At 68.0% G+C, this 25,109-nt stretch overlaps 1 protein-coding gene across 2 annotated transcripts; it reads left to right on the top strand.

The window, feature by feature from the left end:
- The first annotated feature begins 128 nt into the window (after nt 1–128).
- ZBTB7B (zinc finger and BTB domain containing 7B) lies at nt 129–24,100 on the top strand. Of its 2 annotated transcripts, none has more exons than XM_054011119.1 (3): nt 129–223; nt 21,010–22,025; nt 23,482–24,100. In XM_054011119.1, the coding sequence occupies exons 2-3, from the start codon at nt 21,019–21,021 to the stop codon at nt 23,915–23,917; spliced, it is 1,443 nt and encodes a 480-aa protein (XP_053867094.1). In that variant the 5' UTR covers nt 129–223; nt 21,010–21,018; the 3' UTR covers nt 23,918–24,100. The 2 variants fall into 2 exon arrangements, with proteins under 2 accessions (XP_053867094.1, XP_053867093.1); XM_054011118.1 differs by lacking the exon at nt 129–223 and adding an exon at nt 4,020–4,087.
- Nucleotides 24,101–25,109: the final 1,009 nt, after the last annotated feature.

Here is a 25,109-nt window from a genome sequence, read left to right as displayed (position 1 = left end):
GGGGAGGGGCCTGGCTGCGGCTAGGCGGGGCTGGGGGGCCGCTGGGGGTAGGACAGGTGGGGGGCGGGGCGGGCCAGGTGAGGTGGGGACCGCGGGGGGCGGGGCGGGACAGGTGAGTGAGGTGGGGAGAGCGCAGGGGCGGGCAGAACGAGGGGCCCCTGGCGTCCGGCCCCCAGCGGAGCGCACCGACCCCGCCTGCTGCACCTGAGCCGAGCGGAGACCGGTGAGTCCTGCGCCTGGAGCTGCCTGGAGCCCCCGGGGGGGAATAGCTGGGGGGTCCGGGTGCCCCGAGCCCCATTAGCGTCCCCCTTGGTGCCCTGGCTCCTATCACCCTCCCCCCCCCCGCCCTAGCTCGGGTCCCTCCCTGGATCCCGCCAGGTGCGTCGTGGTCCCTTCAGTGGAGCCCCCGCTCACAGCCCCATCACCCCCGGGGAGGGCTGCCTTGGGCCGGGAGCAGGCCTGGTTGGTGGCTCAGGTCTGGGGTTATAAATAACCCTCCTTAAGCTGGTCGGTGAGTGGCAGGGATGGTGTGTGTGGCCCGGCTCGGCCTGGCCGGGGGATCAGAGACCCCGGCTCCGTAGATCTGCGCTGTCCGGGCGGCCTGGGCCCCGGCTAGCCCGGCCGGTGCCCCTCGGGGCTGTTGGCAGCTCGCTGCGGAGCGCCAGCTCAGCCCCCGGCTGGGTAAAGGGTGGCCTGGGCTCCACCGGGCACAGCTCCCCTGGCGCGCTGGGGGGCGGGAATGGAAACCCTGAGCGCGCCCGTGGGGAGCGGCAAGTTACGGCGAATGTGGACACGTCGCCAGGCCGCTGGCTCTAGCTCTCCTGGAAGCTGCGGGTGGGCAGGGTGCCAGGCGGGAGGGGAGGGGTGGAGTGGATTACTCGTCGCATCCCCTGCGCTGGCCGCGTCTGGGTGGGGGAGTCTGACTGCTAATGGGCTAAACTGGCAGGGGTGGGGAGAGGGACCGCGGTTCCTGGCATGGGTTGCTGTGTCCGGACGGGGCAGCGATGGAGGGGGCTGTCGCCAGGCTAGAAACTGGGTGTGGTGTGAGCTAAGCAGACCTCCCCCCCCCACACCCACATGCTATCTGGGGGGTGGCCTGCTCAGGCGTTGGGGCTCTTCCCGGCCAAGCTCCCCCCACCCCATGGCTGGGCAGGCCCCTGGGAGGACAGTCTGATCCGGCCCTTTCTGGGTCCTGTTTGCCTCTGCCTGGCTTGCGACCCAACAGTAACAAACCTGGTGAGCGCTCACCCCCTCTCTGTGTCCTGCTGGGCACAGGGCCCCTTGCCCTCCGGTGTCCTGGCCACTCTGATGGTCAGTGGGTGGCCCAGGGGAGCAGTCCCCCCGGGGGCCAGCAGAGTGGGGAGGAACTGGGTGACACTGTCACCTGCAGTAGACTAACACCTGTGGCACTTGAACTAGGCCCTGCACTGAACCGAAGACCCCCCCCCCCCGACCATCACTTAGCATATGTGATCTACTTTGTTTGTGTAGGGCCTACGGTAAATGGGGCGAGCGGGGGTGGTCTGGCTGTCCCTCAGCGAGGGAACCTTCCGTGGAAGTGTCACCTGTCCCTGAGTGGAAGGAGGCCTCATTGGGAAGGGATCATCCACCCCTCCCCGCCCTCATTAACCTTATGTATCCCAGGATGACCGTGTGTGTCTGGCACGGGGGTTCTTGGGGCATCTGGGTCAGACTCTGCTCCGGGGGCCGCCTGCCGGGAACCTGGTGCCCCATCACTCTCACCTTGCTCTGAGGCTGCTGGACTCTGCCCTGAGTGTGCCCAGCCCTTGGCAACTGTTCCCACCCGAGCCGGCCGCCCCTGGCCACGGTGTTTACCCAGGGGGTGGGGCGCGTATTTACCCTCCCAACACTGTCTGGGCCACAGCGGGATGACGAGCAGCTGCTGTCTCAGGGCTGAAGCTCCCCTTGACCTGCTGGGATCTACCTTCCCAGGACAGCTCCTGCTGGCACACGGCTCCTGTGCTGGGCCGGAGTCCAGGGGTGTTCTCATGGCTAGTGCCTGGGACTCCTGGGTTCTCGCCTGGCTCTGGGAGGGGAATGGGGTCTAGTGGGTGGAGCTGGAAGCCAGGACTCCTGGGTTCTCGCCTGGCTTTGGGAGGGGAATGGGGTCTAGTGGCTAGAGTGCAGGGGGCGGGAGGACTCTTGGGTTCTACTTCTAGCTTCTGACACTGCGGCTTTGGGCGGCGAGTCCCTTCCTGGCTCTGCCTCAGTTTCCCCCTCCCTCATAGGGAATCGACTCCTGCTGAGAGTGGGGCAGGCAGGCTGCTGCACTCTGGCGCCTCCGGGTTCTGCCTGCTCGCCATCCAGGGGCGTGCCTATCGGCTGTCCCCGCGTGGGGCCCCCTCCGGGGCCCCTCGCTGGGCTGGCATCCCGTGGGCACAGAGCTGTGGAAAGGGGAGGGGGCCTTGCGGGTCTCTCTGGAGGCCTGGATGGCAGTGTGTAAGAGGGCGGGGGCACGGCTGGGGAAGTGTCAGCGGGTTGGAAGGGGAGGCGGTGCTCTGCAGGGCCTTGAAAGGCAGAACAAGGTGCTTGAGCTTGGTGTGGTGGAGAAGGCAGCGCTAGAGGGCCCCGGGGGTGGGGGGAGGCCGGGTAGGAGGGCTGGGGAGGAGGTGGGCTGTGTCTGCAGAGGGGTGCATCGGCCGAGGCAGGAGGCGCCGCTGGCTGTGTGGAGGGGCAGTTGTGGGGTGGAGGGTGGCTTGTGGGGTGGGTGAGGCGTGAGCGATGGGGGGGCAGGCCGGGAGGCAGTGCTGCTTGGCCCCCTGGCTGGTGTGTTCCTGGGAGTTCGGTGGCACTGGCCTTGCTGTGCTGGCAGCGCCCTGGGGAGGCTCTGAGATCCGGAGGGTATTTGGGGGGGGTCTGCCGAGGACGCCCCCAGCAGCCCGGGGAGTCCCAGCTGCATCACACAGGGGGCTGAGCAATGGGATTTGGAGCCGTTCCCTGCCCAGCGATGTGATGTGAGACCCAGGGAGTGCACCTGGGCCCCAGCTCCTCCCAACACCCCCTGCATCCACGACCCCTGGCTGGGGGCACCCTCTGGGTCACGGGGTGCATGGAGAGCCCCGTGTGCTGGTGCCCTGGGCGCCCTCCCCAGCTGAGCGGGGTGCAGCAGGAGGTGGTCGGTGGGCCAGAGGGGCCCAGCCTGGTCCGGCCTGGCGGCGCTGGGGCTCGGAGGGGCAGGGGCTGCTGCCATGCCCAGCCCAGGAACCTCTCCCCCAGCAGGAGGGGGTGGATGATGAAACCACAGAGAAATCGCTGCTGGTAGTGTGCTGGAGCCCCGGGAGCCCACGCCGTGCCTTGGGGCCTGCCGTAGTAACCTTGGCGTGCTGGGGGAGGGGGGGCTCCAGCTTTGGGGGGATGGAGTTCCAGGAGTCGCGTGTGGGGGCGGGGGCAGATCTGAGTCTGGATGTGATGGGTGACTCCTTCGTGCTCCCCTGTGGGGGGAAGGGTGAGCCCCATTGGGCCAAGGGGACAGCTGTGTCCCTTGCTGCAGCGAGATGGGGCATCCTGGGGGCAGGGCGCCCACACGGGTCTCTGGAGTCAGGTGCTGGGCTCTGAGGTCCTGCAGACGATGGGTCTCGGCTGGGACTGGGGGATTTCTCCCTGCTGCGGGAGCCCAGGCTTTAAGGTCTCTTGTGCTAGGGGGCCAGGCTGAGACCCAGCCAGCAGGAGGTGCCTGGTGCCCATTCGGGGAGCCCCAGGGAACCGCTCCGTCCACCCTCCTAAGGCTGGTGACCTTCAGCTCCTGCAGGGAGGCGCTGAGCCGCTCATGGTGTCCCTGCCCTGCCCATGTGCATTCTTGGCACCTTCTGGAGCTGCTGGGCCTTGGAGCCCCACGTCCCCAGGGAGCAGCCGGCGTGACTTGGCCGGGTTCCCCTGGCGGGTGGGCGGGCGGGGGGGGACCAAGCTGCGGGAGGGAAAATGAAAGCAGGTGATGCGGAAGGAGAAGTAGGTCAGGCGAGCTCTGGCCTCTCCCAGCAGGCAGCTCAGGGTGTGCATGCACTGCTGCTGCCAGCCCGTCCCTGCTGCTCCAGCCCCGGGCCCCGATGGGCAGCGCCTGGCAAGCGTGGTGAGTACTTCTCTGTGCACTGCCCCTCTGGGCGGGGTCCTTCTGCCCAGGGCCACCCCCCCTCCTTCTGGGCATTGTCTCCTCCCAGCCTGCAGCCCAGGCACTGATGTCAGGCTGGGCTCATCAGTGGCTCCCCCAGGGGTCCCGGTGAGGGGTGCTAGCTCTGCTCCCCGGCTGGCTGCCCCTGGCTCTTGCTCCAATCCTCTCCTACTCCATGTTCCCCCGGAGGGTCAGGCGTGGGGGGGGTCTTATCCAGTCTGACCCTGAGCCCCCTTCCGTGAGTCCTGGCTGATCGCCGTGGGGGAACAGGGCCTGACCCCAAGCGAGCTCCTGAATCCAGGCACTGCTCTGTGCTTCACCCCCTGGGTGTCCTCCCCCCAGCCTGGAGCTGCCCAGGGCCCCTCCGCTCTGTGCACCGCTGGGTGGGAGCAGAGCCTTTGCCCAGGGCAGGGAGTAGCGTGAAGGAAGGTGCCTTGCTGGGCTTCCCCATCTCCAGGTGACCCAGTGTTGGGGAGACCTGCCCTGGCAGAGCTGGGTGGAAGGGAGCTGGCGAAGGCCCCCGGTGCTGGGAGCCCCTGCTGGCAAGGGGGAGCAGAGCTTGGGGACATCCTGCTGCGCAGCACCTGTCCACACTGTCCTGTGGCCCTGAGGCCTCCCTGGTGCCGGGGGGTGGGCAGGGGCAGCAGCACTGGCTATAAGCCCCCCCCACCCCCCGTACTCAGGGTGCTGCATGGACATTAGAGTCCTCTCCTAATTAGTAGTAATTAACCCTGCACAGAGGGGTCGATGGGAAGGAGGTTTAGCAGAAGCGTGTGGGACTGCAGAGGAAATGAGTCCCCCACCCTGGGCGGCAGGGCTCAGCAGGGGGCGCTCTCCCCTGGCAGTGCTGGCCCCAGTGCAGGGCTAGGGGGCGCTGTGCTGCAGGGAGCGGGTGGGGGCTCAGCAGGGGGCGCTCTCCCTGGCAGTGCCGGCCCCAGTGCAGGGCTAGGGGGCGCTGTGCTGCAGGGAGCGGGTGGGGGCTCAGCAGGGGGCGCTCTCCCTGGCAAGGCCTGCCCCAGTGCAGGGCTAGGGGGCGCTGTGCTGCAGGGAGTGGGTGGGGGCTCAGCAGGGGGCGCTCTCCCCTGGCAGTGCTGGCCCCAGTGCAGGGCTAGGGGGCGCTGTGCTGCAGGGAGCGGGTGGGGGCTCAGCAGGGGGCGCTCTCCCTGGCAGTGCCGGCCCCAGTGCAGGGCTAGGGGGCGCTGTGCTGCAGGGAGCGGGTGGGGGCTCAGCAGGGGGCGCTCTCCCTGGCAAGGCCTGCCCCAGTGCAGGGCTAGGGGGCGCTGTGCTGCAGGGAGTGGGTGGGGGCTCAGCAGGGGGCGCTCTCCCCTGGCAGTGCTGGCCCCAGTGCAGGGCTAGGGGGCGCTGTGCTGCAGGGAGCGGGTGGGGGCTCAGCAGGGGGCGCTCTCCCTGGCAGTGCTGGCCCCACGCCCAGGGGGCAGCACTAGGGTGTAGTTGCCCCTTGTGACAGTCACTCGCCCCAGGATGCTGCTGCATCCTGCCCCGGGTCTGTGGGGAGCGGTTCCCAAGCCCATGGTTGGGGGGCCAGCACGGCCTGCCCCAGCGTGGCAGCCGGCACCGCGTGGGCTGTGGGAGGGTTGAGCCAGGCGGGTGGGGCTGGGATCCTGGCAGTGGCCTAGTTCTGAGCTCTATTCCAAGCTGTGGGGCTGTGGGGATTAGCACGGCCCACCCCGGCTGGCAGGGATCAGCGCTGGCCTGGCCGCTGGGCTCAGGTGCAGCTCGGTGGCCTCAGCAGCTGCCTTGGGGGCGGAAGCCGGGCTATTTTTGTTTTGGGGTGGGGTGGGGTGGGCTCCAAGCAGCCGCTGTCCTTACGGGGCGGCTCATCGGCTTGGCCTGGTGGCGGTGCTGAGCCCAGCGCCCTGCTGTCTGTGGCTCCGGCCCTGCTGGAGCGAGGCTGGGACCCTGCCGCCCTGCATCCCCATGTACGGGGGGATTCTGGGGACTGGTACGCGGGACGACGCCAGGGGGCTGGCGGGCTGGCCTCCCCCGTGAGCTGCAGTGTGGAGCTGGCTGGGGAATCGTCTTGCACCCGATGCTGCGCTCGTTCCATGGGGTTGGCACTGGGGGGGGGAGGGGGTCCTTGCTTGCAGCTCCTAGATGGGGCGGGGGGTTGTGGTCCCCACTCCTATGCTCTGTCCATTCAGCAGAGCTGCCTCCCTCCCTCCCTCCGCAGGCTGGGCTGGGCTGCGCTGCTCTCTGGGTCTTGGTGCTGCTAGTGTCAGAGACCAAAGGGGCAATGGTGGGTGCTGGGCCAGTGGGGCCTCCTGGGCTGAGATCTGCCCCAGCTCATTGCGCTGCTCCCACCTGGTGCCGGGCCGAGAGCTGGCACTGCCCAGGGGCCCTGCCCAGCCTCTTCCCACAGCCAGGGGCTGGCCGGCCTCCAGCCAGCTCCCATGACTGCTTGCACTCGTCTGGGTGGGGAAGCTGCTGAGGGGAGCGTGGAGGGGCGCTGAATGCAACAGGGGGGTCCTGTCCCCCACCCCAAGGCTGCAGAGCTGGGGGGGCCAGAGACCGGGAGCTGATCCAAGGGGAGAGTGTGGCTGCTGCTGGCTCGCCGAGCTGAGCCCCGGGGGGGAATTAACCCGCTAGTCCGGGGCAGGTGGAGGCAGTGGCTAAATGCAGCATCAAGGCCCTCCTGGGGCAGCAGCAGCCGTTCCGCCCCCCACCCCCCCGCAAGGCAGAGCCGGAGGGGCCGCACGTGCTTTGCAGCGCCTGTGCTCTGTAGCAGAGGTTCCCGCGAGGGGGGAGCCCTGTCCGTGCTTTGAACTGGGCTGGGGGAGGGATCTGTAGATCATAGAGGTGTGGGGGTTCCCTGGCACGCTGCTCCCAGGGCCTGGCTGGGTGGGTGGCTGAGCGGATCTCCCTCGGGGGCGGGGCGGGGGCGGGGGGGGGGAAATGGGCCTGGTGCTGAGGCTCCTGGATTGTCCCAGGCAGGGCAGGCTGAGCTGGTCCCGCTCCTGGGGGGGGTGGGGGGAGGCCTGTGCCCTGCCTCCGGGACTCACGCCCTGAGTTCATCTCCCTTTGCTTTGGGGTTTTTTGCTGTTTAATATTTCCTTCCTGTTCCCCCATCGACTGCGTTTCAGCAACTCCTTCCTTCCGCTGCTCCTGCCTCCCACGCGGCCCTGCCCCCCATGCCAGCTGCCCCCCAGAGCCATCGCTGGGTTGCGGGGCTTGCCCTGTGGAACCCCTCTCCTTGCAGGGGGGCCAGGTGGGCTGGGGTCTCCCCCCACACGTTGCTCTCCCAGCAGCCACAGCCTGATACAGGGATGTTCCCCCCCCCCCATGACCCTTCCCACCCGCTTGGCACGTGGCTCCCCAGCCACCCACAAGGGTCTGCGCCCTTGGTGTGAGCCCCCTGGGGCTGGGGCCCATCCCATGGCTCAGCCCCGGGAACCCTCTGGTGCAACTCATGGAGCCTACGAGTCCCAGCATGCAATGCTGCCTGGAGCATCTGGCAGCTTTCTGGGGCCTGCAGTCCCTTGGGGGTGGGGTGGGTCAGGGCTGCTTATCTGGGTGGGAGTAAAGGGTCCTGCAGGGAGGGGGGGTCAGGCTGGGGAGCTGTCCTGGGCGGGGGGGAAGTAGGTTTGAGGATCCATGCTTCCTTGCTTGTCTGCGTCTGACAGTGACATTGGTGGGGCCAGAGGTGTGTGTGTGGGGGTGCCCAGCTCTAGCTCGCATCCTGGGCCCAATCCCTTGGTGAATAACAGACACCTCCTCCCTAGAGTTGGCTGGGCGAGCTCCCCCCAGCACCTGGGCTGGCCCTGGCCCCCTTCCTGGGGCTCTCATAGGACCCTGGAGCTGGGCATGGAAGGACTGTCTAAGTGGAGGGGGGGATGAACCTGTCCGCCTAGGGCTTGCTCCTCAGGGTACTGGGAGCTGTAGGTGCCCAGGCCTGCTAGGCTGGCTGGGTCGGGGGCTTTGCTGACGTTGGCCTTGGGCATCCGTCCGCCATAGAGGAGCGGTGACCTGCCTTGGGTGGGGGATTCGGGGCAGATGGGGAGCTTGCACCTTGAGGCAGCCAGGCATGCTGGGCGCAGAGCCGTGGTGGGCGCTGAGAGTGCATGAGGGGCAGCTCTGGAGCGAGAATCCATCTGACCCCTTGCAGTCGGGGTCCGGGCTGAGACTGGCACGGGGAGAACGGGGGTTCTGGCCTGAGGCTGGCATGGTGGGGGTAGGGGGACAGCAGCTCTCCCAGCAGCATCGCCTCCAAGGAGGCCCTTGGCTGGGCTCTGAGCTTGCAGCGGGGGCACCTGGTAGTTGGTTTGCTGGAGTCCATCTGGCTTTGGCCTGGCTGGTGGGTGCTCCTGGTGCCCCCCGCGAAGACCCGTCCCTGCCAGTGACAGGGAGCAGTTTGTGGTTTGCTCTGGTGACTGAAAGCAGGAGGTTGCAACACCCCTGGGGGGCGGGGGTGGGACGACCCGGTGACTCACTTGCCACCAGCGGGATCCTTCTGACTCAGGGCTGCGTGCGACTCCTGTGCCCGTGCCCCTCCCTGCCCGCCTCGCCCACCTTATCTCCTGCCCTTAGCACCTGGCGCACCTGGGCTGGGGGGGCTGGCTCCGCTGCAGCCGTTCCCCTCCTTTATGGGGGCAAAGGGCAGGCGGGGAGGGCTGGCAGGCAGGTGCCTTGCGCCCTTCCTCTCGGAGCTGTGCCCACCGGGGGCAGCCTCTGCTGGCCCAGACTGGCTGCTCCGCTCCTGGCTGGCGGCTGGGGCCTGGCGCTCCCTGCAGTAGGGACCTGGCCCCGCGGCTGCTCTGACCGGGCCTGTGGGAACCTGGGCGGGGCCGGGGGTAGGGGGCTGCACTCTGCCCCAAGGTTGAGGGCTTGGTGCCAGGCTGGGCAAGGCTCCTGCCCTCTTGCCTGTGGGTGGCACCGGTGATGCTCTGGCTCCCGCTGATTGGTTCTGCTCGGTGAGATGGCTGCAGCTGAAAGCCGGAACCCTGTGGTCTGGTGTGTGTGGGGGGTTCAGTCCTGGCACCCCCCAAATGCCTTAAGGGGGCCTGACACTCATTGACTCCAGCAGGGGCACAGTACCTCTGGGACCCAGCCCCTTTAAACTCTTCACAGAAGGAGACCCCAAATGTTTCCTGGCTGCGTCCCACCGGGCTCAGCGTCAGCACCTGCCTGTTGGGGTGTGCCAGGGGTGTGTGTGTCATGCAGTGGGGGGTTTGGTGCAGCATGGGAGGGGTCGGTTGGCATGGGGGGCACTGCCCTGGCCCCGGCTGCCTGCTCTGTTGCGGGGCAGAGCAGCTGTGCGATTGTTCTCTGGATTTGTGCTTGGCGTGTTCCTGGCACTGCATTTGTGAAGCGCTGGTGGGTAACAACTCACCGCCATGGAGGGGGTCTTGGTGGCATCTCCGCCCCCTCCCTGGGGGGCTGGGTGCCATTGGGTGCCCTAGGTTGCTGCTCCCTTCCCCCTTTTCTGGCTGCCAGGGGCCCCCAGTGCTGCTGGGCAGGGGACCGAGCGTTCCTGGGGACTGGTGTGAGCATGGACTCGGCGGGCAGGGTGGGAGACTCTGGGGGGCTGTGGGGTTGGGAAACCGGCACTGGCCCATGGCCCCTCTCACCACCCGACCCCTCTGGTGTGGCCTGTCTCTCTGAGAGCCCCCAGTGCTGGAGCCGCTCCCTGACCGGGCTGGGGACTGCGGGTGCTGGGGCAGGAGGTCCCTGCTGCTGCTGCTCTCCTGGGTTCCCAGCGCCAGTTGCATCGAGTGCCCAACCCTGCTCCTGCGACGGCCCCTAGGGGCACTGTGGCTGCCCCTGTGCCTGGCAGGGTGGTGGGCTGCAGGGCGAGGCCTAGCGAGGGCTGTGGGTGGGCTGCAGGCTGTGGCAGGTGTGTTGCGAGAAGCCGCAGCTCTGCCAGGGTCGCCAACCCTGCAGGGTTGTCCTGGAGTCTCTGGGAACTAAAAATTGTGTCATGTGATGAAAGCTCCAGGAATCTGTCCAACCAAAGCTGGCACCATAGGCTCTGCCCAAGGGCTTGGAGCACCCAGTGCACTGGCAGGGGCAGTGCCAACAGCGGGTGGGTACAGATCAGTGGGAGGAGGTGGCCCCCACCGGCTCAGGGGCGTCACCCCTGGTGCGTAGGATGAGGGAGGGGTGAAGCTGAGTAAAGGGGGGTCTGGCTCTGATGACTGGCTCCGACTCTGGCCCCGCTGCTCAGGGCAGGAACAACGTGTGAGATACGACATGCGCACGGCACCTGCCCCATGCCCTGCCTGGGATCTCGTCCACTTGCTGGCTGCGCGGCTTGCCCAGCGCTGCCCGGAGCCTCTCTCGCTCCCCGCCCTACACTGCGGTGCTCTGCCCAGGGGCTGGCGGGAGCTCGCTGAGCACCCGGGGGTGCTGGCCATCCTGAATGGAGCCTCAAGGGGGGGCATGCTGGAGCCTCCCCTGGCCTAGAGGCTCTCCAGCACCTTCCAGCCGTGCACACGGGAGCTGGGGGCCTGCAGGCCCCCACCCCCCGGGGCACTGGGGGCAGCCAAGCTGCCAGCCCGTCTTTCTCCAGCATGCGGGGCCAGGCGTGTCGGGCCAGGTCTCTCCGGGGTGGCTCCTGGGGCCGGCTGGCCGGGCATGTCACGGCGCGCAGCGCAGCGCCTGGCTCTGGTGGTGATGCAGCCCTGCTCCCCGGGACGAGCCCAGGGTGGGAGCCGACAGAGCACAGCCGGCAGCTGCTGAGGCTCCCTGGGGGGCGGGCAGCGCACCCCACCCCCGGGGCTCCTGGGGGGCTGCGCTGGGCAGGGTGCTGGGGCTGCAATTAAGCCAGCAAGTGGAGCCTTATCCCACAGGCAGCAGGGCCCTCACTAGGATGGCTGGGGCAGGGGACCTGGGGGGAACCCCACCCCCATGGCTGGGCTGGGGGCAGCCCTGAGCCCCCTTCCCCCATGCGATTGGCCTCTGCATCCCCTGTTCCCCTCCCCACAGGGGCTGGCATGTGGGGAGGGGGTTCCCCCGGCTGTGCCTCACCCCGGGCGCTCTGACGCGTCGGCCTGGCGTGCTGGGAATTTCCTCTCTTTCGGGGCGGGGGGGCCCCCGGCGCCGCGGCCAGCTACCAAAGGGTTAATGCTGTGTGTGTTCTGGGGAGCGGGGCTGGGAGGTGCGTGACCCGGGGTGTGGGCGTCGACTCCTTTTGAGGTGGGATGGGAGGTGAAGTGTGAGCGGGGAGCAGGGCCAGGTTCACACGGAGCCTAGCCGCCCTGCCGAGAGCCAGCCGCGCGGGCACGCAGCCGAAGGTGAGGGGCCGTGGGCCCGGGGCACGCACTGGCACCTTTGGCGGGGAGTGGGCCTGTGTCACCGACTCACAGATCGTGCCCACTCTTGGCCCCGTCACAGCCTGGCAGCCCTGGCAGGGGCGAGCGGAGTCGGGCGTCTGGCCGTGCCCACTCTGCAGGCGCCAGGCGGTGCTGGGATTGTCTGGGGGGCGCTCTCCCCTGGGAGCTCTGTGCCCTGGTGGCTGTGGGGCAGGGAGGCTCTGGGGGGCTGCATGTTCTGGGAAGAGGATGCAGACATCTTGGCCCTTTGCTGGCATGGCAGGTACCCCTTGCCGGGGGGAGCTGTGCCCTGGCTTCCTCCCGGTGAGTCTGAACCTCGCGGTCCTGAACAGCCTCGGTCTGTGCCCACCTGCCCGGAGGGAAGGGCCTGGGGGAGCCAAGGCCCCAAGAGAGGCGGGACTGGCTTGGGGTGCCAGCGAGAGGCCGTGGCGGGGCTGCGAACGGGAGCCAGGTGCCCCCAGGTCTCAGCCCGGTGGCCTAGTGTCAGGCTGTCCCTGCCCCTCCCGCTGCCGTGCATGCTCTGCGGGGTGCTGGGTTCAGGTGGGCGACGATCTCCACCGGGGGCTGGGTGTGCTAGTGGCGATTGCCCCCGGCCACCCAGCTGTCCCCGGGCTGCCAGCCCTAAGGGGTCCCCAAAGGCCGGAGTGGGACCAAGCCAGTGAGCTGGACCCATCTGCACAAGGTGGGGAGACCCTCAGTGCTTGGGACCCAGCTAAACTAGGCCTGCCCTGTGGGGGGAGAGGCCTGGGGGAGATGGGGTTGGGACAGCCCGGCCTTGGGGGGAACGCAGGCCCAGGGGGTTGGGGATGCAGGCCCTGGGGGAGCTGGGGAGGGGGGCAGGCCGGCTCTGGATGTGTGTGTGGTTTGGGGGCTCTGGGGGAACTGGAGACAGGTTGGCCCTGTGGGGGATGTGTGCAGGCCCTGGGGGAGTCAGGGTTGGGCTGGGACGGGGGGGAGTTTGCAGGCCCTAGGGGAGCTGGGAGCAGGGCCACCTAGTCTCTCAGTTGGGCACTGTGGAGCAGAGCTGAGACCCCAGGTGTTATGGTGGGGTTGGTGCTGGATCTGAGGGGGGTGGATGCCCCCCACTTGTGGAGCTGCCCCACATCTAGGGGCCTTCTCCTGATGCCCCGGCTCTGCCCGGGTGACGGGTGGCTGGAGGCACCGGGAGGGTGAGCGTCAGCCTGGTCTGCTCGCTGGCCCTGGCGCCCTTGGGTGCCTCTTGCCCCAGGCACTGCCTGAGCCCTGCATTTGGGGGTGGGCTGGGGTTTAAGATGCACTGGGGGCCTGGCTCCAGGGGGCCTTGCCACCTGGCCTCCCCTGCAGCCTGCTACACAGCAGGCATGGCCGTGGGGGGGACGGGGCTCCCCCTTCCTTGGTGCTGGGCCTGGGATGGGATTGCGCTGGCATCTGGCCCGGCCTGTGAGCGGTGGGGGTGGGAGTTGCCCTGGCTCCTTAGGGCAATGGCTGGGTGTCTGCAAGGAGCGTGCGTCCCACGCACCGCCCCGACCCGACCCACTAGAGGAGCAGGGAAAGGCGTGAGTTCTCCCCAGTAACACCGCTGCCCACGAGGGCTGGCCCCGTTGCTGTGGGGGGCGGGGGGGGGAGTGCATGGTCCCTTCGCTGTACCCTGTGTGGGGGGGGTCCGTGGTCCCGTCGCTATGCCCGGGGGGGTCCGTGGTCCTGTCGCTGTGCCCTGCTGGGGGGGGGTCCGTGGTCCCGTTGCTGTGCCCTGTGTGTGTGTGTGGGGGGGTGGGAGTCCATGGTCCCGTCGCTGTGCCCTGTGTGTGTGTGTGGGGTCCGTGGTCCCGTTGCTGTGCCCTGTGGGGTCCGTGGTCCCATCGCTGTGCCCTGTGTGTGTGTGTGTGTGGGGGGGGGTCCGTGGTCCCGTTGCTGTGCCCTGTGGGGTCTGTGGTCCCGTCGCTGTGCCCTGTGTGTGTGTGTGTGTGTGTGGGGGGGGGGGGGGGTTGTCCGTGGTCTCGTCGCTGTGCCCTGTGGGGTCCGTGGTCCCGTCGCTGTGCCCTGTGTGTGTGTGTGTGGGGGGGTGTCCGTGGTCTCGTCGCTGTGCCCTGTGGGGTCCGTGGTCCCGTCGCTGTGCCCTGTGTGTGTGTGTGTGTGTGTGTGGGGGGGGGGGGAGTCTGTGGTCCTGTCGCTGTGCCCTGTGTGTGTGTGTGTGTGTGTGTCCGTGGTCCTGTCGCTGTGCCCTGTGGGGTCCGTGGTCCCATCGCTGTGCTCTGTGTGTGTGTGTGTGTGTGTGTGTGTGTGGGGGGGGTCCGTAGTCCCGTCGCTGTGCTCTGTGTGTGTGTGGGGGGGGGGGGGTCCGTGGTCCTGTTGCTGTGCCCGGGGGGGGGGTCCGTGGTCCCGTCGCTGGGTCCAGCTGCCGCCTGGCAGGGTGATGCTGTGATGGATGCAGTTGCGCTCAGAGGTTGACGCACAATTGGCTCCTGCCGGCAGCTTGACAGAGCGCTGCACAGAAGGGGGGGGGGGTCACACAACTCCCCTCCCCCTCACCATGGGGCTGCTCGCCCCCACCCCCTGCCATGGGGCGGGTGGGTTTTGTTTTCCTCCTTGTTTAAAACCATTTCCTTTCTTGTGTGTTGGTTGTTTTTCATAGAACGGCACCCGCTCAGCCCCCATCCCCCTGCCTGCGTGCACAACGGGGCTCCACTGCCACCAGACACGGGCCTGGCAGCACCCCGGTCATGGGCAGGCGGGGGGGTCTCTAATCTCAGCAGCTTCTCGCAGGGGCTGGGAGCCAGGAGTGGTGGGTTCTCTCCCTGGCTCTGGGGATGGGTGGGAGGGAAATACGTCCCAGTGGTTAGAGCTGCTCTCACCTCCCCTGTGACTCACATTTCCCAGTGCAGCTGTGAAGTCCCTCGACAGCGTCCCTCTCCTGGGGGGGCTGGCTCTGGTGTAACTCAAACAGTTACGGCTGCTGAGGCTGGGGGGCTGGGCCCCAGGCGGGATGGGGTGATCTCCAGTCCCTGCATGTTCCACTAGCAGCAGGGCATTTGGTTTCCCCCCGCCCAGGGGGTTAAATCACCATTGCCATGGGGCCCAGAGCAGCAGCCCAAAGCCAGGCCTGCCCCCAGGGAGGAGGGAGTGGGGCTGGAAGGAAGGGCTCTGCAGAAGGCTGGTGCTGGGGTTGGACGATGGTGAAGGGCAGCGCGTTTCTGGTGGGAGAGGCTCAGCGTTGTTCTCTGGATTGCCCCAGTGGCTGGAGCAGGGGCTGGCCAGGGCTAGCCAGTACCTCCGGGGTTTGCCCCCCATGTGTCCCCGTGGGGGTAGCTGGCTGCTGTCACATCTGAGGGGCTCTGATGGCTGCTGCTGGTTCTGTGACATGCCCAGCGATCCTTCGCCTGGTGCTGAGAGGCCGCTGCCTCTGGGGTGGGGTAGCTGTTTAGTAACACCCAGCAGTGCTGCCTAGTTCGGGGCTGAATGAAGCGTCTCCAGCTGGAAGTGCAGCGGCTTGAGGCTGCCCCGCAGAGAGGGTGTCCCAGGCCCTGGGTCCTGTCACAAAGGGCCGTGAGAGCAAGGAGGAGCTGAGCGGTTGGGCTGTGCCCTTGCCAGGTGGCACCCAGGCCCCTGCGATGCCAGGGGCAGGGCTCTGACCTGGGCTGCGGCTCGTTCCCTGGGAACCGGCTGGTTGCCAGGTGAAGCAGGGCAGGTAACTAATAAAGTTGCGCAAGGGCTGCTCCTGCGTTGCTGACACACGGGGCGGGGCGGGGCTGGCCTGTGCGTTGGGCCCAGCCCGCCGGGCGCACGGTGTCAGGCTGACCCGCTGGGGATCGCATTGTTCCCCAGCAGGGGCTGTGGCCCGGTTACCGGGGAGACGGCTGGGGCCTGTTGGGACCTGGGGAGCCGGGCCGCCCCCGCTCGGTGGGACGGCTGGGCCCTGGCGAGGCGCTGCTGCCCGCAGAGAGGAGCCGTGGGCGTGGGGAGCGGTGCTGCCTCGCCACAGTGATTGGGAACAGGCCCCCTTACCGGCACCGGCTCTGCCTTCCGGTGCCAGAGCTGTGCTGGAAAGAGTGAAATCACCCTGGGCCCAGGCCTGGCTGGGAGCTGACGCAGCTTCCAGACACCCTGCCCTGCCCTGCTGCCGCTGTGCATGGAGCAGGGGGACCCCCCGCCCCTGCTCCGTGGCTCGCCGGGGGGAGCGAGGGTGCTGCCTTGGCTTGCTTCGGGGCATCGTCGGCTCCTGCAGGCCCTGCTCGGTGCTGGGCGCTGCAGGCCTGAGTCACGGGTGGGCCCTGTCCCAAAGCGCCCAGCCCGGGCTGTGGATGATTCACGGCAGGGAAGGGCCTGGGTGCTATGAATGGGTCTGAGCTGGGGGCTGGGGGGGAGGGGGGACACTGGGTATTGCAACACAAGTGGCTGGGAAAGCAGGGGGGTGGGACGTAGGCCCCCTGCTCCTCCCCATCTCTGGGATCCTAAGGAGCATTGCTGGGCTGGGCTGGGTTGCAGGATCCCTGCCCATGCATGACCCACCGTGCCCCCTTGCAGGCCAGGCTGCGCTCTGCCGCAAGGTGAGGGGGGGCTGGAGTCCCACCTGCTCACAGCTTGGCCCAGCGGGGCTGGGGAGGTGCTGATGCTCCTGGCCCAGAAGAATGGGGGTGGGGGAGTTGCTTGCTGTTTTCTCTCAGCCTCGCAGCTGCAGGGGGTGGCTCCCTGGGCTGAGCCCTGGTCCCATCCCGCCCCCCCCCCCCCCCCCGGTCGAGCCCCCAGCCCCCTGTGTTTGGGGTTGGGGAACCGTCTCCGAAGGGGCTAGCTGGGGGGTCATGGGATCAGAGCCCTGGGGCCTGGCTGCTCCACGGGGCGGGGGCTGCGCCGTGCGGCCGCTCTCCATTTCCGGGCTGCGCTCTGCACCCACACACCTGCACCCCGCGTCGCTTATCGCTCTCATCTGCCTCGATGGTAACTCCGGCTCTGCATGCAGTGCTGCTCCCGCGGGGAGGATGCACGGGGGGGGGGGGCAGTAACAGGCAGTGCGTGTGACGGAAAGTCCCCCCCTTCCCGCCCGCTAGCCGCTGGGACGGGCCTGCCCCTTGGCAGTGCCATCCGGCCTGTGTGCCGACCGCTGCCCATCTGCCAGGCCGGGGGTAACGAGGCAGCTGACCCCCACTGCCCACTCAGCTGGGCCACGGCCCCCTGTTGCTGTGTCAGGTGCAGTGTCAGGAGCGCCCCTGAGAGCCGGTGCCCCCTGAGGAATTGCCCAAAGGGCTCTAGTGGGTCCCCCTGCCCCTCAGGGCTGGAGGAAGGGAGCGCCGAGGTGCTGGCTGTGGGGCCTGGCAGGCCTGGCTGGGCGCAGCAGCAGGGTGGGAAGCGCTGGCGGGGGCCTATCTCTCACACCCGCAGGGAGAACCACACCCGGGGGGGGCAGGAGCTGTGAAACTGCGAGAGACAGGGGGGGGGCGGGGGTGGATCTGACTCTGGCAGGGGAATCGAGAGCGAAACGCTGGGCTTCTCAGTTAGCTCTCGCTGCACCAAGCCATCGGCCCTGTGGGGAGCGGGTCCGGGTTGGGGGCTCCAGGGGGCCATTGGTGTAAGGGGCCCAGAATGGGGAGCCCCAGGGGGCCAACCCATGTGGGTGCGAGGGGCCCCCATCCCCCTGCATGCAGCCTGGGCTGCTGTGGAATTTCACATCGGGGACCTGGGCCATTTGGGTGTTTTGGAGGGGGGGGAATGTGTGTGTGTGTGTCCCCCCCCCCCCGCCATTAGCTGCCAGGCAGTCTGGTACGGCACTGGGAACCGGAAGAGCTGTGTGAGTGTGAAGGGCCCAGCCGGGCGCCCCTCTCCCGTGCGTGGGTTTGGGTTTGGGCGGCTCCGGCTGGCCCCAAAACAATATGGGGGGGGATTCCCGTGCCCCCTCCCCACTCTGCCCAGAGCCCTCTGCTATCCCAGGCCTCCCCTACCCCCCCGACGGTGCCCCCCACTGCCAGCCCGGAGCCGCCTCCTCTCCTGGGCATGCCCAGCCCCAGTTCTGCCAGTGCCCCTCCCTCCTGCCAGTCTTTCTGCTTCCCCCCTCTGCCCTTGGGGATGTTCTGGTATCCCCAACTCAGCGCCGGCTGGGTCCCCGTCCATGCCCCCCTCTGTGCCAGTGCTGTGGGTGAGGGGCTCCCTGAGGATCTCCTAGCAATGTGGGGGGGTCCCCCAACTCCTCCAGTGCCCCCCACTCACTCGGGGCTGATCTGCTGTGTGTGAAATCTCCTGCCCGCTAATCCCCCCAGCTAATCTCCCCTGCTAATCTGACTGGGGTTTTGTCACGGCTTGTCTGCGCTAAGGGGTGTGATGGGTTAATCCGTGCTAATCTGCTCCCTCTAATCCAGCCCCGCTTGCACCCTCTGAGAAACGCCAGCCAGAGAGGCTGCTGGGAGAAGGCACGGCCAAGTGCTCGGTGCCCAGTGCTGGAAGCCAGGACTCCTGGGTTCTGTCCCCAGCTCTGGGAGGGGAGTGGGGTCTGGTGAGTTAGAGTGAGGGGGGCCCTGGCTTGCTGTGTGACCACGGACCAGTCCCTGCCCCTCTCCTCCCTCCCCAGATGCTGAACGGGGGTGAGCACCAGCTAGCAGGAGCCCTTGCCTGGGGGCTCTTTGCTATGGCCTGGGGGGGGGGGGGCGGCGCTGAGGCCACAGCGGAGCATCCCCAGAGATGCGAGGCGAAGTGCCCCGTGGCAGGCGGTCTGGGTGCTGCGGGGCAGCAGGGTCTGTGTAGCTGGCACATCCCTTCGGTGGGCATCTGGGCAGGGGCTTGGACCAAACCCTGGAGATGGGCTTTCAGCCCTGCCGTGCCCTGCTGGCCCCGTGACGCTGCCCGCGCCAGGTGGGTGGCAGGGGCCGGCTTGACTTGGCTTCCGCTTTCCGGGGGAGGCTGCTGCCCGCTCCGCCGGCGGATCCTGCTTGGCAGAGAGGGGAGGGGCAGCTTCGCTCAGCGCTATTCCCACCTCCCTGCACCGGCAGGCAGCCTTAGCTGGCTGGTACCCAAGCACAGGGAGCGGCCGTGGGGGGCTGGGCCTGCTTGCCATGGGGCCGCCGTCCGCACCTCCCCCAGCTGGGCAAGAGGGGGCATGTCCCCCGCCTTCACGCACAGCTGGGGACAGGGAGGGGCCCCTCACTCACCCTCATTCCTTGCTACGCTCTGCCCCCACCCCCGCGCCGGGCGCTGATCCCGCGCCGCTTGGCCCCTCTCACCAGCTCGCAGTGGGGAGCGCTGGGGCAGGCTCCCCCGGCAGCAGCAGTCTCTGGTGGTGGGAGGTGGAGGGTGGGTGCCAGGACTCCTGGGTTCTATCCCTGGCTCTGGCTGACCTTGGCAAGTCCCAGCTGCCCCTGTACCGTTTGCCTCTCTGGCGGGTCTGGGGCTCTCGGAGCTCGTGTCGGCGCTGGGCCCTGGAGCTCTTAGGGGCCACAATGTGGCTGGGGAAGGGGGTGCTGTGGGGTGAGGCTGGGCTTGGCCTTGTGGGGGAGCCTGGGGGGCTGGCAGTGCCCCTGGACAAAGCCCAGCCCTGTATCCCAGCCAGGGAGGGGGTGCTAGGTCCAGGGAGCGGTCCCCATGGTACGTCTTGGGCCCATGTGGGAGGGGGGTTATTGCCCTCAGCTTTGGGGGGGGATGGGCCCGGTTGGCGCTGCTTGTCTCCGGGTCCGTGGCTCCCGTCACACCTGTGCCCCCTGGAGCCCCTCCAGCATGCCTGGGGCACCAAGCTGGGGTACGGTGCCCCAGCTCTGCCCCTCGCCTGGCCCTAGGGAAGTGCTGGGGTGGCCGGAGCTGCCTGCGCTATCCTGCCCCCTCCCCTGCCCGAGCAAGAGGTCTGGGAATGACCTACTCCTGTGTCCGGGGCCACTCCCTGTCCGGCTGCGGGAGGGGTGCTCCACGCAGTGCCTGTCCCAGGAGCCAGGCCCCCCAGCTGTGCAGCCCCCAGGTGTGGTGTGGTGGGGGAGGCTGGCCCTGGGGGACTGCATGGGGGGAAGAGGAGGAAATCTCCCCCTGCCCAGACTCAGGCGGGCCAGGGCTGAGCCCAGCCTGTCTCCCCCTGGCCGGGCCACTGTCAGTTTTGCAGTATAAATCCTGCCAGCCCTAGCTGGGGAAGGCCCTGCCCTTCCCCGCCGCACCCATGCTGGGCTGTGTGTGCTGGTGCCCCTCACCGCAGGGGCAGGACCCCGACCCCGGGTTCGCGCGGATCCTCCTCTGCCAAGGGCAGGAAAGGCGGCCCGGTCCCTGGTCTGGTTCCCAGCCTGGCTGGGCTCCGTGGGGCTCTTGACCTTGGCCGGGCCTCGTTCCCCAGCATGGGGGGCACAGGAAGAGTAGGGGTGACAGCCTGGGGAACCCTCGCTCGGTGCCAACGCAGCCCAGGTAGCAGCTGGACACACTTCCCTGCCCACCACCAGTCCCCTCACTGTCTGGGGCAGAGAGAGGCCAGTCCGCTTGGCCTCTGCTGGGGCTGCCGGCATGGGTCCCATGTGTGCCCATGGGGATGGGGGCATCTGCCCCATTTGGAGCTCGGTGGCGAGGTTGGGGCCTTGGGCCCATGTCTCGTGCCCACGTGGGAACTGGTGCGTGCCAGGGGAGGTCTCGGGGTTGGGCGCTGGGGGGCTGCGAGTGGCGTCTCAGGAAGCCGCCTGCGCCGGTTGCCAATTCAAATGCGGCGTGCTGAGATTTCCCCCTTTGGTGTGGTCGTACCGAGGGGGGCGGCGAGCGGGTGCTGCGGCTGCGTCTGGGCTGCGGGGGAAGGCGAAGCCCCGGTTCCTGGCAGGGGGCCTTTGCCCAAGAGTGAATCGAAGCCCTGGGCGTAGGTGCGTCCCCTGCCCTGCTCCCTGGGACCATAGGCATCATGCCCCCTCCCCAGCTCTGGCCTCCATCTGCACAGACTTATCTCCCCCTCCCTGGCTCTGGTCCCTGCTGGGGATAGGGAGCCCCTGGTAGCATCTGGCTTTAGTGCAGCTCAGTGGGTCCCCCAGAGAACCCTGGGGGGGGGGCAGGGCTGCTGAAACCCCTGAGATGGGGGGCAAGGAGCCGCTGAATTTCAGCACCTTCTCACCACCAGACGTTGCCCTCTGCTCGAGGGTCCTGCACATACTGCTTCCCCTCCCCCCTCGGCCTGGTTGGCATCAGTCAGCTCCTCGGGGCAGATTTTATCGGTGCCGTGGGAGCGTGGAGCCGGCGTTATCTCTTCTAGGAATCTGCTGTGCTGGGGGGCTGCACGCCCACTCCCCCTCTGCGCACCGGCATTGGCACCGCTCCGGGGCAGGGGGGGGTGTTTCCTCAATCGATGGCGGAGCTGGCGCACTTAACGCTTTCACCACAGAAGTTTCCTTTGAGTAGCTGCTCCCTCCCCCTTCCATCGCCACGCGGCCCCGTGGGCTGCTCCCCTCCCCCCAGGCCCTGTGGGGCTGAGGGCACTGGCTGCCCCCCGGAGCAGTGGAGGGGGTTATCCCTGGGACTTGGGTGTTGAAGCTCTGGGGAGGGCCCCAGCCCCCTGCAGGGCCTGGCTAGTCCCAGTGTGGGAGCTGCCTTTGCTGCCCCCCGGCCAAGCCTGGCAGGAGCTGAGGCTGGCGCGGCAGGGAGCGTGGGGGGCGGAAGGCTCTGACCAGGCCATGTCTCTGCCCGCAGGTGAGGAGGATGGGGAGCCCCGAGGATGACCTGATCGGCATCCCCTTCCCGGAGCACAGCAGCGAACTCCTGAGCAGTCTGAACGAGCAGCGGCAGCTCGGGGTGCTGTGCGACGTGACCATCCGGACGCAGGGGCTGGAGTACCGCACCCACCGGGCCGTGCTGGCCGGCTGCAGCCGCTACTTCAAGAAGCTGTTTGCGGGGCCGGGGCCGGGCACGGGGCAGGAGGTCTGCGAGCTGGACTTCGTGGGGCCCGAGGCGCTGGGCGCGCTGCTGGAGTTCGCCTACACGGCCACGCTCACCATCAGCAGCGCCAACATGGGCGAGGTGCTGCAGGCCGCCCAGCTGCTGGAGATCCCCTGCGTCATCGCCGCCTGTGTGGAGATCCTGCAGGGCAGCGGGCGGGAGGCGCCCGGGCCCGATGACGGGGACTGCGAGCGGGCACGCCGCTATCTCGAGGCCTTCGCCACCCTGCCGGACGGGGCCGGGGCCCCCCTGCTCCCTGCCCGCCCGGCCCCCCGCCGCAGCAAGAAGACCCGCAAGTTCCTGCAGGCCCGATCCTCCCGGCTCAATCACCACGCCGAAGAGCCGGGCCCCGGCAGCCCCTTGCCCGAGCCTCGGGAGCCATCTCCCCTGCTGCCCCCGGCGCCCGAGGGCCTGGCCCAGCCCTACGAGGGCTACGAGGCGGCTGAGGAGGAGGAGCTGCCCCCGCACCCCTACCCCTACCCGTATCCCTACCCCTACCAGGCAGCCCTGTCCCCCGAGGACGCTGGCTCCGATGAGGACCCCATTGACCCTGACCTCATGGCCTACCTGAGCTCCCTGCAGCAGGAGCCCCTGGCCCCTGGCCTGGACAGCCCCGACAAGCTGGTGCGCAAGCGTCGCTCCCAGATGCCCCAGGAGTGCCCCGTCTGCCACAAGATCATCCATGGCGCGGGCAAACTGCCCCGGCACATGCGCACCCACACCGGCGAGAAGCCGTTCGCCTGTGAGGTGTGCGGCGTCCGCTTCACCCGGTGAGTGCCCCCAGTGTGCCCCCACTTCATCCACTGAGTGCCTCCAGTGTGCCCCCACTTCATCCACTGAGTGCCTCCCGTGTGCCCCCGCTTCGTCCACCGAGTCCCCCCGTGTGCCCCTGTGCCCCCGCTTCACCCGGTGAGTCCCCCCGTGTGCCCCTGTGCCCCCGCTTCACCCGGTGAGTGCCCCCTGCATCCCCGCTTCGTCCACTGAGTCCCCCCGTGTGCCCCTGTGCCCCCACTTCACCCGGTGAGTGCCCCCCGCATCCCCACTTCGTCCACTGAGTCCCCCCGTGTGCCCCCACTTCACCCGGTGAGTGCCCCCTGCATCCCCGCTTCGTCCACTGAGTCGTGTGTCCCCCCCTCCCCCACCCCCCACACACTCCTGCTTCACCCGGTGAGTCTCCACCCGTGTGCCCCTGTGCCCCCGCTTCACCCGGTGAGTGCCCCCCGCATCCGCGCTTCGTCCACTGAGTCCCCCCGTGTGCCCCCGCTTCGTCCACTGAGTCCCCCCGTGTGCCCCCGCTTCACCCGGTGAGTGCCCCCTGCATCCCCGCCTCGTCCACTGAGTCGTGTGTCCCCCCCCCCCCCCACACACTCCTGCTTCACCCGGTGAGTCCCCCCCCCCGTGTGCCCCTGTGTGCCCCCGCTTCACCTGCTGAGTGCCTCACACATGCCCCCTGCACCCCCTACTTCATCCAGTCAGTTCCCCTCCTTCTCCCTCCCCCCGCTTTGCCTGCTGATTTCCCCATACGCACCCCTGCTTCTCGACTAAGGGTGGATATGCTAAAGGTCTATAAAATCATGACTGGTGAGGAGAAAGTAAACAAGGAAGTGTTATTTACTCCTTCTCCTAACACACGAACTAGGGGTCACCAAATGAAATTAATAGGCAGCAGGTTTAAAACAAATCAAAGGAAGTATTTCTTCACACAACGCACAGTCAATCTGTGGAACTCCTTGCCAGAGGATGTTGTGAAGGCCAAGACTATAACAGAGTTCCAAAAAGAACTAGATCAGTTCATGGAGGATAGGTCCATCAGTGCCCATTAGCCAGGCTGGGCAGGGATGGTGTCCCTGGCCTCTGTTTGCCAGAAGCTGGGAATGGGCGACAGGGGATGGGTCACTTGATGATTCCCTGTTCTGTTCATTCCCTCTGGGGCACCTGGCATTGGCCACTGTGGGAAGACAGGACCCTGGGCTAGATGGGACTTTGCTCTGACCCCGTCTGGCCGTTCCTATGTTCCCAGGCCAGGGGATGGATGACGGCGCCCAGCTGGGACAGTGGTTGTGCACGGTGCGGGGGGCACGGAGCAGCTGTCTGCCGGGGGAGTCGGGGCAGTTCTCGTGTGATCCTGGCCCTTGCTTGGGCATCTCCTGGCCCCGCGCCCTCTGCCACTGACCGGCACCTCCCGCCCCGGCCCCCGCTCACGGTTCTCTTCCCCACCCCCCACAGGAACGACAAGCTGAAGATTCACATGAGGAAGCACACGGGCGAGCGGCCCTACTCCTGCCAGCACTGCAGTGCCCGCTTCCTGCACAGCTACGACCTGAAGAACCACATGCACCTTCACACGGGCGCCCGGCCCTACGAGTGCTACCTCTGCCACAAGGCCTTCGCCAAGGACGACCACCTGCAGCGCCACCTCAAGGGCCAGAACTGCCTGGAGGTGCGGACGCGCCGGCGCCGCCGCGAAGAGCCGCCCCCGCCCCCTGCCGGCCCCCAGGGCCTCGACCTGTCCAACGGGCGCTTGGAGAGCCTGCGCCTCTCGCTGGCCCGCTTCTGGGACCCGGCCCGTGTCCCCCCGCCCAACGAGGACGAGGAAGAGGAGGAGGGGGAGGCAGAGGAGGGCCCACAGCTGGACGGGGCCGTCCCCGTGGAGACCGCGTAGGGCCCTGCCCCAGGCGGGCGGCCAGAGGCACTATCCCCAGGACCCTGGGGGGGGCTGCTGCGGGCACAGCTCCAGCAGCTCCCGCTCCGGGGTTGGGAGTGGGGTGAGCATGCGCTGGGCGGGGCCGAGGCCCAGCGCCCCCTGGGGATAGTGCATCACGGCGCCCCCAGCTGGAGCACACGGACCCAGCCCCTGGTGGGAGCGGGCACAAGAAGCAATAAGGACCGTCTGGGGCTTTCGGGCATGTGGGTCTCGTGGGGGGAGGGCAGCCGGGGCTGCCTGAGGAGTATGTCCCAGCTCCCCTGGAGCAGGGGCTGCGGGCTGGGCCTCTTCCCCTTCTTGTGTCTCACGGCTCTTCCAAGCGCTGGCAGAGGACTGGGAAACAAGACTTCTGGGAGGGGAGGGGGACTGGTGGGTTAGAATGGGGGGGCTGGGAGCCAGGACTCCTGGGTTCTTTCTCTGGCTCTAGGAGGGGAGTGGGGTCTAGTGGTTAGAGTGTGTGTGTGGGGGGTGGTGGCTGGGAGCCAGGGCTCCTGGTTCTATCCCTGGCTCTGGGAAGGGAGTGGGGGCTGGTGGGTTAGAATTGGGGCGCTGGGAGCCAGGACTCCTGGGTTCTCTGTCCGGCTCTAGGAGGGGAGTGGGGGCTGGTGGTTAGAGGGGGGGGGGTGTGTGGCTGGGAGCCAGGACTCCTGGGTTCTGTCCCCAGGTCTGGGAGGGGAGTGGGGTCTAGTGGCTTGTGTGTGTGTGTGTGGAGGGGGGCTGGGAGCCGGGACTCCTGGTTCTATCCCTGGCTCTGGGAGGGGAGTGGGGGCTGGTGGGTTAGAATTGGGGCGCTGGGAGCCAGGACTCCTGGGTTCTGTCCCCAGGTCTGGGTGGGGTGGAGGCTGGGGGGAGTTAGAGATGTGGGGGGGTGGGAGCCAGGACTCCTGGGTTCTCTCCCTGCCTCTGGGAGGGTGGTGGGTTAGAGCAGGGGGCCAGGACTCCTGGGTTCTGTTCCCAGGTTGGGGTTGGGGTGGGGCTGCAGCCTGACCCTGCTCCCTGGGCGGGAAGCCATTCCCCACACAAACTGTCTCTCACTTGACGACGCAAGTTTCTGTTCCTGTTTTTCCCGTCGCTGTTTGTTCTGAATTATGCAAAGGGGGAAACTCCCCCTGGCGGATTTGCACAATGAAATGCTGGGGGGGCCTCGCCC

Source organism: Malaclemys terrapin, chromosome 21 (genome assembly GCF_027887155.1).
Source record: "Malaclemys terrapin pileata isolate rMalTer1 chromosome 21, rMalTer1.hap1, whole genome shotgun sequence".
In the NCBI taxonomy this organism is placed as follows: Eukaryota; Metazoa; Chordata; order Testudines; family Emydidae; genus Malaclemys; species Malaclemys terrapin.
The sequence above is the reverse complement of the archived record's forward strand: the minus strand, read 5'-3'. Positions and strand labels throughout refer to the sequence as shown.